Raw genomic sequence first — 13,205 nt, 5'->3', positions numbered from 1 at the left:
CCGGATGTGGCTGGCCCTAGCGCCATCAGATAAGCAGTTGCGCCACCGTGCCCCAGCCGCCGGCCCTTTGTCATGATGGCTTCACCTCACTTCCTCCCTCCCTCCCTCACTCCCCCTTCGCTCACCCACTCCCTCCCATCATTCCATCCCGTCACTCTCGCCGCATCTCTCTCCCTACTCCGTCCATCCATTCAATTCCCGCCAAATGTCTCGCTCATTCACATCAACAAGGTCTCATGCGCGGAAACAAAGATTCAAAACTTAGGATACAGTCACTGCCACCCCGTCCACCCTCACTCCCGATCCATTCCCTCCAAACCCATTCACGGGCGACGCAGCATCCAGCAAGAGCCACCGATGGCCGCAACGCCATCCGGCCAAGCGGTGCCGAACACCAACCAGCACCAAGCCGGTCCAGCAACGCGCAATCAGCGCCAACGAAAACCCCACCCTGCCCAGGCCCACCATCTCACCGATGGCGCCCTCTCCGATTCCGTCCTCAACCACACGTCAAGTCCTAAGAAAACACCCAAGCATCGTCACCACGATGCGGCCAGTGGCCCCAGCGCTCATGCGCCCCATCCAAATGGCTATCCACAAAACCACAGACCAACATCCCTAGCCGGCCCCACGATCCACCCGGCCACGCCAACAAAAGAGGCTGCCTATGCCGGTCCAACCTTCCAGGCCTCCCCGGCCCCGTCCTCTCTGCCCGTGCCCAAGTTCTTCTCCAGATCAGTCCCCAATGTTGCCGCCCAGTCTTCCTTGACTGCGCGCATGGGGCAAGAGACCGCGTCGGACGACCCTGAAGACCGCCAGCCAACCCCGGAACCAGATGTCGTGGGCATCCCCAGGGATGGTCACAAGAGCCCGTTGGACTTCTTCTTCAATGCTGATCGGCAAGAGAAGGAGAAGAGTCTGAGCCTCAGTGGTCTATCTCCAGAGATGGCGAGAAAGAGGGAAGTCCCTCGGGTTGATTCCAATGGCAACTTTCCAAACGCAACGATACATTATGCTTCCTCTTCGCAGCGTCTGTCCCAACCATCTTCAAGACCGCCGTTCTCGCCGGAGACAAGCACGACTCCCCCGGCAGCGGGGCCATCGGCAGAGCGAGATGCGCAAACCGCGGCTTTGAAGGCTCTGTTGTTCAACAACATCAACAACGCGAGTGCCCCCTCTCAATCTCCACCTCCTGCGCAGTCACGACCACTCCCCGATCAATCTCCGGCTCGTCAACATCATCCGTCTCCACCATCACACACTCTCGGCCGTGCTCAAAACACGCCGTCGCCATCCCAAGCACGATCTACTTCCGGCCCGTCCACGCCCACCCCGCTATCCGAACACGAACGCGCGGACGGCTACTACGCTCCACACTATGGAAACCAGCGAAACCTCTCGCCACTTTTCAAAGCCGCCTCATCAACCAAGAGTGGCACCGTGCCCGGTTCGCGCGGACCTTCTGGACTCCGACGACAGGAAACCGCTTCTGATGACTCCCCGCCACTTGACCCCAATTCATTCTCGAGAGGCTATTTGGAGCAGCACTTGAGAGCATCGCCCAGTCCTCTCAATGTGCCGTTTGCGAACGGCCGCCATCAGCACCAACAAGCTCACCCCTCTGCCGCATCCACGTATGCCAACTCTCCTATGACATCGCATGCAAATGCCGCTCCTTCGGGCTCCGAATCGTCACCCCGCGCCTCCAAGCCTGCTGACCAAGGAGGAAATGGAACACGCGATATCAAAGGCATGGAAGACGATTTGCGTCGAATGCTGAACCTCAATGTCTTGAACAATTGATTTTGCTCTTAGCCAGGCGTTTCCGGGGATTTTGCCAGGTTTCGATTGAACCTCTGTGCATAGCGTGTTGCGCCGTCCGAGCATCATGACCAGCAGACAGGATGATATTGGTCTAGGGTAGCCGGCGAGCTATCGTATGGGGCAGGCAAAGCGGCGTTTTTACGACGACACGGATGGTCATCTTGCTATTGCTTTGGCCTGCCGTGGACAGAACAGACGCGACATCAATCAGATAGAAGACCAACTCTTACCATTCCTTTCACACACTTCACTCGTTTATGTTTCTAGCAATCCGTGCTGCGAGTAGGAAGATTTCAAATTGTGCAAATACCTCCAACGCTGAATGCTTGGACAGTAACAAATACACCCACAACCAAGGCCATGCGTAATCACGAAAGAAAAGCATCTATCTGCTCGCTACCCCCCCCAGCCTCACCGGCGCCTTTTGGTCTATGCAGTGCCTCGACTTCCCAAAGGTGGAAAAGCGGGATGGACAAGAAAACGCTCATCGCATATGCCAAGCAACAACCCATGCATGCTGCTCGTTATACGTCCCATATCTCGCCCTTCTCAACGCCGTTGGAAAATGGTCTCTCGTCTCTCAGTCAGTGCACATGTCCCCGGCGAAACGAACCAGTCCCGCTCAGTCTAGATTGAAAGTCGGCTGTGTCGGGGTCGTAGGTTCTTCGGCGTCGTCGACGTCGTCGTCAAGCTCCAGCCGCTGCATCTTCTCCTCACTCTCATGCCCGGCGAGGATCGAGGCCGAATGCGGTGTCCCCGTCCCCGTCCCCGACCCCGACATTGAATCGACACTTTCGGGCTGAAGCTGCTCGGGGTTGATTCCATCGTTCTCGCCCGTCGCGAGGCTGGCAAATGGGCCGATTGGAGCGAGTTCGGCGCCAACAGACGCAGGGTCGAAATATAACTCTCTCTCAATCCGCGGCGTCGTCTCTCTCTTCACCTGCTCCAGCACCTTCGCAATCGACCCCACGCTCTCCGGCCGCTCGAACTTCTCGTCCTCGATTTCAAGCTTTTCGGGGATGATGCCGTGGAGGATGTTCCAGTTGCGCTCCAGGTACTTCTGCAGACGATAGCACTGGCGGTCCCATTGCTCCGTCAGCAAGCGATGGGTGATCTGGATATCTTGGACGGTAAAGAGCGGGGAGGCTGCCACGGGGGTTTGAGAGCTGCGCCTCGTCTTATTGGGCGTTGGCGGCAGGGTGATGGAGAAAGCAGAGGCATTCTTTGCGGTGCTGTCTGGCGCAGGGGTGGATCGACCGGATGATGATGGGAGGGCCGGGAATGACGGAGTGTAGGCCGAGGCTGCGCGAGCGGCGGTCCGTCGGACACTATTAAGGCCTCTTCGGACGCCGATGGCGTTGTTTGCCGGTGCTGGGCGTGCAGGGCTTGATGCTTTGGCGCTCTGTCCAGCCGCAGTCTCCAGGTCGGGCAGGCCTTTCATAGTCGCTTCGGCAGATTTCAAAGCGGCCTCACGACCGTCGTCCATCGTGGGCAGGTAGATGAGCGTCGTGTTCTCAATGAGAGAATTCACGAGGTCTGTCAGGCCATGCAAAGGAATCTCGTTGCTCCCGCAATGCAGCTCCCGCAGGATGGCGTTTTCCTTGAGTACCTCCGCCAGGGTACTGGCGCCTTGCAGCCCTAGCTTTTGCTTCTCTACGCGCAAGGTCTGGATGGATTTGTTGTGTTTCAATCCTGTGAGTGCTTCGTTGATGCCAGAACCGAACATGAAGGTGGACAGACGAGAGTCCTCTCCCGATAAGTCGAGCTCGACCAGCGTGTTGTTGTCGGCGAGGAAACGGTGTAACGCGCGGCAGGTCTCCTCCCCCGCATCTCCCTGCAAAGCAGTCTGAGACATGTCGAGATAGCGGATGGTTTTGTTGCTGGTCAATGCAGCCAGCATCCTCCGGAAGAGAGTCTCCTCGCGGTACTCGATGGAGCGCATGCTGAGCTGAGATGGGGTGAAGCCGTCGGCAATTGCCTTGGTGACTGCCTCCAACCCCCTCGCGAGATAGTTTTGACTAATGTCCAAATGCAAGTCGCGCGGGTTCTCGGGATCCTGGGTAAGGCTGTGCAGGATGGTGGCGACGTCCCTACCGGATAGGTATGCATTGTCGAGGTAGAGCTCGTGCAAGGTCTTGGACTGCGGGTGAGCAAGATAAGTCGCGACGGCATCGATCGTTGCGGGATTGAGGGCCGTGCCACTGAGTCTCAAGACTTGCAGCCTCCAGATGAGGAGCGTTTCCGCGGTCAGCAGAGGCTCACTGCCTGACGTGCGTGAGATGTATGACAAGTCGAGTTTTCGAACGAATCCAAACATGCTCAGTTGGCTGTCAAAGGTAATCGGGTCCAGCCGAGCCGTGTTGCCCGCAATCTCGACGGCCTCGATCGTATTGTCCTGGGCGCGAAGGGCATCCAGGATCAAGCCCATGCTGCGATCATCCAGACCACAGCGGTTGAGCTCAATGGCACGGAAATGGCAGGACTTATCGACCGCCGCGCCGACGAGGTAGTCCAGATCGGTGTCGCTCAGCTGGATGCCATTCAAGCAGATCCAGTCCACATTCGTCGTTTGATGCTTGCACAGGGGGACCAGCGCCTCCACGATCCCACACCCAATATCCTTAGTCTTGCCACCTTCGTCGTCGAGCGCTTCTGTTGCTGCGGCGTCGGTAGCGGAGATGCAGCCGGAAAAGTCCATTCGACGCAGCTTCTTGCTCGTGACAGCCAGCGCGCGAATTTCTTGGACCAGGAGGCTTGCATGGCTCAGCTCTTGAATGGTCAGTCTAATCGGAGTGCCTCTTTTCGTGCGTGAGCAGACCAGCTCTTGCCCGTGGTTATCGTGCAGTCCGTTCAGGCTGTCCAGGTCCACGCCCGCGAAAGATATACTCCCGAAGCTCTCGTTGTATCGCAGAGCTCTCATGATTGCGAGCAGTGCTATGGGGCCGTAATCCGGCCGTTTCGCATCGGCCGGGGGCAGGAGCTCAAACCGCGGGGCATCCTCGCAGGTGTAGTTGATGGTGTAGCGTACATTGGTCGGATTGACCCCATACGCTATACAGTAGGCGGAGAGGGTGCGGTCCAAGCAGCAATGCTCCTCGTCGGACGCTACCGGTGCGGGAAGGAGATGCTCGATTCCCGCAGGCACGCTGAACTTGAACAGGCGGTGCGCACACTCTGGCCGCAGGAAGTTTTCGGCGAAGTGAATGCGCGCAGCAATCTCCAGGGATGCGGAGGAGGCCAGGTAGAGAAATCTCGCGGGCTGGAGCGGCTGGCGAAAGGTGAGTTCGAAAGTGTCATCCGTGTCGCTCACTCGTGCGGCGGTGAGAGTGAGGATGCCGTGCGACGTCTGAGGGGTGAACTGGCTCAGGGAAGGGCTGGAGCCGCGGGATGTGGGCTTTACAATCTGGATCAAGTGGATTTTGTGTACGCCCACGGCCAGGAAACACACCGTCGAGCCAATCTTCAGCAGTTCCTCCGATGAAGTGCGGCTGGTCTTTGTAGCCGAGTGACGCTGCACCACCTTGAAGATGGCACAGTTGGTGGGGTCGTAGTCGTGGGCGCGCTCGACGATGCGCGCCGCGTTCTCGATGTTGTAGCTCGAGATGTAATTCTCTTCGCGTAAGCGGGCGTCGTTGGCAGCATTCCGGATCGTCTTCAACCATACATCTCGCTCGTCCGCGTTGCTGAAACCGAGGAGGAGGGCGGAGGGCTGGGCGGCATCCTCGTCGAGGTAGCAGATTTCGAGGGCAGAGTGGGGTTTGCCATCGTCGAGGCGGTAGACGGCAACGACGTGGCGTAGGGGAACGCGGCCTTCCTTGTCTCCCGAGGAGTCGGAGATGGTCTGGAGGTCGGGCTGGGAGGCGGTGGAGATGTGCTTGCTCAGCGACGGCCGGCCGCTCGGGCTCAGCGAGACCATCTTGAACATCTCGGCCGCGCGGGCCTGCGACTTGAGGCGGATGATGTGGGTTTCGGTGAGGACGAGGTATTCCTTCTTCTTCCTGAACATGCCGGCGCTGGTCTGCACGTCGCCGTGCAGCAGCACGGTGCGCGCCGGAGTCTTGCCATCCGCGCTGCTCATCGAGACGGTGCTGGAGGAGGTGGTCAAGGGCTCGCCCACGACATCGCGCGCCAGATCGTCAGTGCTCGACCGCCAGGACAGCTTCAGATCGGTGCTGGCGGTGCGGCGGGTGCTGTTGCGCACGCTCAACGGCGGGCGGGGCAGGGTGGGAGGGGTGGAGGAGGGGGGTGCGGAGTGGATCTCGTCGGCGGCACGCGCGAGGTCGGAGGGGTGGAGGTCGGTGAGGAGCAGGCTGGGCGCTCTGCGGTGACTGCCTCGTTTGGCCTTGCCGGCGCCCTTTGTGGTGGTGGTGCCTGCATCGTGCACGGGCAGGGCGAACAGGCTGCGCCGCTTGCCCCACGACGACTCGCTGCTCGACATGGCCTCCCGTCGCCGTTCACCGGCCTCGGTCAGGCGCCGTCACGGCGGCGTGAGGGAATGGTGAAGCAGCGGACATGGAGGTGCACGAGGTCGGCAGTGGGGAGCATGGCAGAGGAGCGAACTTGCTTCCAGGCTCATGCACGCACATACATGACCGACGCCAGGACGGGAACAATCAACTTCTGCTATCCCACGCACGTCAATGAATGGACCTCCCTCCGGACATTCTATTTGCAGCAGTGCAGTGCCGTCGACGGAGCTTTGCCTTTGGCGAATCGGATGATTACCTGACCAGAGTCCGTCTTATGACGTGGTGCCGCCGACATCATCTCAGCCCTAGCCGATGTCACCCTTACACTCAGTACTGTAAATGTCATGGTCCGGCAGATGTCATGGCTGTCAAACGGCTACATCCTCTTTGAACAATATGATGGAATTCATGGCGGCCTGATCCATGCCCCGCCCCGTGCTGGTCATCGTAATCGTACACACAAGACTCGTCTCTTCACCCCCTTTGACTCCTTCGCAGCCGTCGGGTGGCCCACGCGGCGCCTACGGCACTCAAGGCGCCCACAAACAAACACACGCCAATCGCCGACACGCCACTCTCGCCGCCCTGGCCTTGCGCCGCACCCGGCACTTCCGTGAGCGCAGCACTCTTGCCCGGATCCAGGATGGAGAAGACGATCCAGCTGATCGCCGTGCCCACGAATTGCGGCAGCGTGGTGTAGATGTTGAGGATGCCGAGATAGATGCCCGACAGCTCGCCGGTCGAGGTGACGACCGACGTCTCCGAGTCCGAGCGCAGGTGGAGGATGGTGGGGGAATCGCCGAGCTCCATCGAGTCCATCGACTTCCGATGTGACGGGCTCCGACTGTGCCCCGTCGGCATCGCGCTGCTCAGCCGATTGACCTCCACCCCCAGAAAGGTGACGGGCGCGAACGCGACAAACGCGCTCGACACCCCGCAAATCGCCATGAGCACCGTGGCAAACGCCACCGTTTGCACCAGCGGCGCAAAGATCATCGCGCTGGCAAAGACCAGGTTCGACAGTGCCCACGACGTCAGAAGCGTGGGCTTCCGGAGCTTGATGCGCTTGAGTATGCCCTCGAGGAAGCGCGGCGGACGGCTGGTGTACCCGGCCTTCTCCTCGTCCTCCGGACTCTGGATCAGCCAGGGCAGGACAATGGACGATGCCGTGCCCACGATGGAATACACGATCAACGCCCGGCTGCCCTGCTGGCCCACTTTGTCGAGCGCCGTCTTGGTCGTGTCACCCCCGCCCGCTTCGTGGTGCAGGTAGATCTCGCCCACCCACGTCGAGCTGTAGAAGAGAAAAGGAAACCAGCCGATGTAAGCCCAGAAGTTCACCCAGCAGATGGCCTGGATGCGCTCGGGGACGTGCAGGAAGGCGTCGTAGATCTGCAGCACGACACCGCTGATGCTCTGTCCCGTGCCGCTGCTGCCCCTGCCGCCACCATTACTGTATTAGCATGACCATCGGCACTGCGCGCGAGAAGTACAACTGCCACACTCACCGACTTGCCACCAGAACTCGTTCCTCCACAGCCCAACAGGTCAACCCCTGGGCCAAAGTCATCGCGAGAGCTGCAATGACGCACTCTTTCTTGAATTGCGTGTCTCCCAGGGTGTTTCCCATCACGGCGTTCAAGTCCACTGCGCCGAAAGCATACACCATCAAACGACCGATGCCAATCATCCGACTAATCCACGCAGCGCCGAGCTGCTGCTTTGAAATGGGGAGCGTGTCGACGACCAGCGCGCGACATGCGGACATGGCTGTTACGAATCAGCAATGGCGACCAAGCGATGCGCAGCCTCTGTCCCCTTACCGATGTTGATTAGGAAATCGAGGATGTAGATGTCCACCACCGCGACGATGATGGCATACTGTCGTTTCTGCCTGCGTATTAGTCGCGAATGCCTCGCAACGTCCCGAGGATGCAAGTATGATACCATACAAGTTCAGCGTCTTGTGAGAACCAGCCGCCCAGCTCTTTTGACCAGCCCAGGATGAGGTAGCAAGTCGCCACCGCGAGAGATCCAGCCATCATGTATGGTCGTCTGCGGCCGTACTTGCTCGTGCTCTTGTCGCTCAGCGTGCCGATGATGGGCTGCATGACGAGGCCGGAAAGGGGACCGGCGATCCAGACGAGGGAGAGCTTGCTCTTCGGCATGCCGAGAGAGAGGAGGTATGGGTTGCAGTAGGTCATCTGTGGCGTTGCAGTCATCAGTCTGCCGTCGATGCGTGCCCTTGGTTGCCTCACTCACCTCAGTACCCCAGGCGAACTCGATGCCAATGATACTACTGGTCTGTCGGGAATCAGTACGACTGCAAGTGTGTCGTGCAGCGAGTGTGCCATTGCCGACGACATACCAACAACACCATGCGCATCGTCTCGGAGAAGCCCTTGATGCGTGGCTGTCCGACCCATTGACTCGCCATGATAGCGACGTGGTGCAGGCCTGGGCGGTTAGAACGGCAAGTCTTGCGATTGTGGTGAGCCACGTGGACCGATAACTACAGTGAGGTCCATGGACGACGTTGGCAGATCACATTGTTGAGACACTCGGAAGCCCTGGAGCGAGGTGAAGTTGCAGCAAAGGTTGATCTTCAGCTGCGCGCGACATGACGCGCATCACGCACATGCAGCAACGGCGTCGTCTTAGTCATCATCTTGCTCGAGTCCAGTCTATTGATGTAGTCGGTCTACTCTAATAATGTACACTGCATCCATGTATGTTTCGAACATCGAAGACAATGGGAAGGACTCAGTAGCAGGGCAATCAATCGTGCAACAGACCAAGGACCAAATCCGTCATTCCTCCGTTGTCAATGCCTGAATCCACTGCTTGCATTTGGGGTATTGTTGCAGCAATGCTGGCCGCTGCCCCAGCTCGAAATGGTCGAAAAGGAAGGCCGGGGCGACAGTGCAGCCGACCAAGGCCCATCCATCGCCCTCAGCGAGCCGACTGCCAAACCACGTGTTGGCGGCAACGAAGTGCTGCGGCCTTTCGCCTTGCATCAGGCCCGGCCCCAGCCGTGTGACCTTGGGCCCGTCGTCGCCGAGCTCGACAATGTTCAGCGGCTGGCCGGCGTAGAAGTGCCAACTCTCCGCTGCGTCCATGCGGTGCAGGTGCGAGACGCTGTGGGAGTCTAGGAGGAAATAAATTGTTGTGCTCAGCCCTCGGCCGTTGGGGCCTGTCGAGCTTTCATCGCGCATGGTTTCGCGATAGAAGCCGCCTTCAGGATGAGGTTCCAGTGAGAGCAGTTGGATGACATCGGCCGATGATGGCGAGCTGGTCGTGGCCATCTTCACCCCGCCGAATTGTAGTCGTATTCAAGATAAAGGCTTCTGAGATAAGGCATCTCCCAGATCAGGTAAAATATGAGTTCCCAAAGAGTGGAGCTGCGTCAGCCGGGACAACTTCACTCCTTTCGCTTTCATCTTGGGGTCGGAACAACATGACGCATGCCTCCAATGCGCTGCCACACGTAAACTTGGGGCAGGGCAATACGGGGTGGGAGCAAATCGATGCAATGACAATCTACATGCATGCCCGCGTCAACTCCGCCCCACCGCCTTTCGTAATCTGCCCGCCGCCGTGTCTGGCTTGGGCTCGGGCCAAGCGTCGACAACCTCCTCCACCTGTTCCAGAAATCGCTCGCTGTTGAGTACTCCTGCGCCCCCCAACACCACCCTTACGCCTGGCGACGTAGCATTCATCTGCGCCACCACCTTCGCTTCTTCATACGTCGCCCCTCCCACCACAAACACCACAACGTCCTGTGGCTTGTCCCTCGTCTGCCCTCCGCCGTCGACAAACGGATAGGAATTCATGTTCAATCGGCCTTTGATGAGGTCCTGCAACGTCGCGTCCAGCTTCGGTGAGTGTTGTGTGTAAACGTTCTCCACCCCTCGCAGGCCGCGATTGAACCGAGAGCGCGCCTCGGACAGGATGGTACTGCCTTGGAAGAGATCGGGAATGCCGCCCGCCTGGGGGATCGATTGCAGCGAGTGGGCGTAGGTGAGAAGTTTGGGAATGAGATTGATGCGGTGCCGGCTGAGGCCCCCCACCCCGGCCAGCAGGTCCAGGAGGGCCGGCGTGCTGTTGTTCGCATGGCCGGAGTAGCGGAGGGCATAGATGGCGACGAGGCGCAGCTTGTTGTTCGGTGGCACCGCTGGGTTTTGAATGACCTCTTGTAAGCGCTTGACGTCTTGGCTGTGATTGTCGTTACACGCCAGACTCTGCTCGAGCTCCGACACGTCCAACAACTTGTCCGTCTCGACTCTCCTGCTGAGCTCGGTGACGAGGGTGACGTGCTTGGTCACGTTCCCGCTGAGTCGTCGGAATTCGGGGTACTCTTCGACAAAGCGCTTCATGTCCTCGATGCTCTCCAGCTTCTGGCCCGATGCTTGCTTGGAAGCGAACTGCTCGACGTAATCCTTGGCGTTCTGGCCCAGATCGCCAAAGTTGAGATACATGTTCTTTGCGAAGAAGGGATCCTGGTCCTGTGAAACCACGATTTCCTGCCCCACAATTAGCTTCCCTCCAGGCCAGGCATGGTCAGAGACGGGTCTTGCTCACCTTGAACTCGGGTCTGACGTCCGGGACATTACTCAAATCCACTCTGCCATTCTCGATCCCGAGCAGCTCATGCACCATGGCTTGGTAGGTCCACTGCGTCAACAGCGGGGTGAGGGGATCTTCTCTTCGATCCACCAGGAGGAGGATGGGTGGGGTATCGGGCTTTCGGAAATCGAACAGCTGCTCCTCCTGCGTCATCGCATACCGCACCTCCGTAGCCAGCTTCTTGCAGAGCAGACTGTTCTTCTCATATCGTATCAGCGGCTTCTTCTTCAAAGCCAGCAGTATGGCAAGCACGCCCTCCACGGTGCGAGTGAGGCTGTCGTGGTTCCACAGGTCGGGCGAAGAGCTGAACAGCCGGGTGGACAGGGGTAAGGAGCAGAGGTCGGGGTTGATGACGATGAAGTCGGCAAAGTACTCGATGATGGACTTGACGACTTCGTGGTCGTCGGCCTCGGCTAGCCGCTCCAGCGCGGATTTCTTGATGATGTTGCTGAAGTCTGTGTCAGTCAGAACGTCGATCTCTGTCGTGAGGAGGGATGTACGAGCACTCACATAGGTGGTACTCGCCGTACTTGGGATCGCGGAACTCGTCGATGAGCAGTTGGATGCTGTCGGACGACGGGCGCAGGAAGCAGAGGCAGCGCAGATGGCGCATCTTCTCGCGCTCGGAGTTGCCGAGGCGGTCGGTGAGGTAGACGGAGTGGTTGAGGAGGGTGGACTGGGTGGTGGCAGAGGAGAGGATGGGGACGGTGTCATGGTCGAGTAGGAGGATCTTCATCTTTGCCGCTGCGCCGCCGGGGCCGCCATCCCCGACGCTGATCATCTTGGTGACATAGTTGCTGATGGATGCGTGGATGTCCATTTTGGTACAAATCCAGAGGCAACAGACGAGTTCAGGGCATGTTGTTGGATGATGGCGCAAGGCAGGCAGCGGCGCCAGTTCGCCGGATAAGGTCGCATCCTCCTGGTCCGTGCGAGCGCAGGCAGCACCACACCACACCTCATGCACCCGCAACACACCATCGACCACGCTCTTCTCCCACACTCCCTTGCAACAATGCAGCGCACACGATGCGACACTATCCTCCTGGCGGGGTAGTACCAGCATCAATCTACGCCCTGGACTGCCGGACAGGCGTCGACTTGGCTGTGATCACACGGTTACATCTCGATTGTGGAGCACGCTGTTGATCTCTCGACCATCCGGCATGCTACAACACCAGTATACATAACTCCTCAAAATGGCGGCGCAGGCCCGATATTGAACTCTCCGGTAATCAGGTAGTCAGTCGTTGCTACGCTCTTGCTCCTCTCCGCCATCCCTCCATGCCGTCATCTCCTCCCTCTGCGGACGCTCTCCGAGCAGCCCTCGACCGCGATGGCTTCGTCTGTATCCCACATGCCTTCTCTGGCCCCGAGCTAGAAAAATTTCAAGCAGCAGCCCGAGCAGCCACTGAACAGGCTCGTGCCGGTAACTGGCCTTACATCCGCACCTTGCCCAAGCAGTTTCCCCCATGGAGCCACGATGTGAGCAATGGCATATGGGGCGTGCAACATCTCCTCCATCCAGACATGCCGGAGCGCAAGACGTTCGCCGAGTCGTACTTCCACCCCACCATGCTGGATACCATCACTGGCCTGCTTTCGTGCGAACGAGATGACCTAGTCCTGGAGCTGTACAACATGCTGATCCGCCCCGACAAAGACTTCGCCCTCCGCTGGCACCGCGATGATATTCCCCCAGACGTGCCAGCTGCGGGGGAAGAAGCGAGGCTCCGAGAGCCTATGCTACACGCGCAGTGGAACCTTGCCCTCTTTGACGATGCCTCCCTCGTCGTCGTCCCGGGCTCTCACAAGCGCGCCAGGACAGACATGGAACGCAATGCCGACCCTTTCGAGGACGACATGCCCGGGCAGAAGATTGTCAAGATGAGCGCCGGGGATGTGCTGTTCTACAACAACAACATCCTCCATCGTGGAGTGTACGATTCGCAGGCAGAACGGATGACGCTACATGGGACAATGGGCATCTCCGGCGCGGACACGGCGCGCGCGAGGAACATCCTGCAGCACGGCATCGGCTCGTGGGCCGCAAGCGCAACCTTTACTGATCTGCCTGGCGACATGGCTGCCGTCGCCGTGGGCATGCAAAATCGACTGATGGCCATGGGCAGCGGAGCGGATCTTGAGTATTCGCAGGCGGACTAGGGATTCAAACCCGGGGCCGATGCTGCGTGCCTAGCGAACCGCTCTGCTCACCGCCATGGTATCATGCACAGGGGCGCATGGTGGACGTCTGTTAGTGAAGAAGCATTAATTTCACACTAC

The 13,205-nt window shown here is 59.0% G+C and overlaps 6 protein-coding genes across 6 annotated transcripts; 2 read left to right on the top strand and 4 right to left on the bottom strand.

The window, feature by feature from the left end:
* Positions 1-84: 84 nt before the first annotated feature.
* On the top strand, positions 85-2,066 carry BDY17DRAFT_295698 (uncharacterized protein). Its single transcript, XM_033733344.1, has one exon. The coding sequence runs from the start codon at positions 358-360 to the stop codon at positions 1,801-1,803; it is 1,446 nt and encodes a 481-aa protein (XP_033591043.1). The 5' UTR covers positions 85-357; the 3' UTR covers positions 1,804-2,066.
* On the bottom strand, positions 2,067-6,486 carry BDY17DRAFT_295697 (uncharacterized protein). The gene has a single exon (XM_033733343.1). The coding sequence runs from the start codon at positions 6,260-6,262 to the stop codon at positions 2,447-2,449; it is 3,816 nt and encodes a 1,271-aa protein (XP_033591042.1). The 5' UTR covers positions 6,263-6,486; the 3' UTR covers positions 2,067-2,446.
* A 150-nt stretch (positions 6,487-6,636) lies between these two features.
* BDY17DRAFT_295694 (SUC2 like protein) lies at positions 6,637-8,884 on the bottom strand. Its single transcript, XM_033733342.1, has 6 exons — positions 8,662-8,884; positions 8,556-8,597; positions 8,246-8,497; positions 8,117-8,183; positions 7,802-8,063; positions 6,637-7,731 (listed from the first exon to the last, which is right to left on the bottom strand). The coding sequence occupies exons 1-6, from the start codon at positions 8,728-8,730 to the stop codon at positions 6,768-6,770; spliced, it is 1,656 nt and encodes a 551-aa protein (XP_033591041.1). The 5' UTR covers positions 8,731-8,884; the 3' UTR covers positions 6,637-6,767.
* A 219-nt stretch (positions 8,885-9,103) lies between these two features.
* Positions 9,104-9,598, bottom strand: BDY17DRAFT_309696 (RmlC-like cupin domain-containing protein; the record flags this gene model as incomplete). The annotated part of the gene is made up of 1 exon (XM_033735362.1): positions 9,104-9,598. One exon carries the CDS (start codon positions 9,596-9,598, stop codon positions 9,104-9,106), a length of 495 nt encoding a protein of 164 aa, XP_033591040.1.
* Positions 9,599-9,850: 252 nt separating this feature from the next.
* BDY17DRAFT_248439 (Sec1-like protein) lies at positions 9,851-11,739 on the bottom strand (the record flags this gene model as incomplete). The annotated part of the gene is made up of 3 exons (XM_033730911.1): positions 9,851-10,816; positions 10,875-11,374; positions 11,430-11,739. 3 exons carry the CDS (start codon positions 11,737-11,739, stop codon positions 9,851-9,853), a joined length of 1,776 nt encoding a protein of 591 aa, XP_033591039.1.
* Positions 11,740-11,914: 175 nt separating this feature from the next.
* BDY17DRAFT_295688 (phytanoyl-CoA dioxygenase) lies at positions 11,915-13,194 on the top strand. The gene has a single exon (XM_033733341.1). The coding sequence runs from the start codon at positions 12,204-12,206 to the stop codon at positions 13,083-13,085; it is 882 nt and encodes a 293-aa protein (XP_033591038.1). The 5' UTR covers positions 11,915-12,203; the 3' UTR covers positions 13,086-13,194.
* The last annotated feature ends 11 nt before the right edge of the window (positions 13,195-13,205 follow it).

This window comes from Neohortaea acidophila, assembly GCF_010093505.1.
Source record: "Neohortaea acidophila strain CBS 113389 unplaced genomic scaffold BDY17scaffold_4, whole genome shotgun sequence".
Lineage (NCBI taxonomy): Eukaryota > Fungi > Ascomycota > Dothideomycetes > Mycosphaerellales > Teratosphaeriaceae > Neohortaea > Neohortaea acidophila.
The sequence above is the reverse complement of the archived record's forward strand: the minus strand, read 5'-3'. Positions and strand labels throughout refer to the sequence as shown.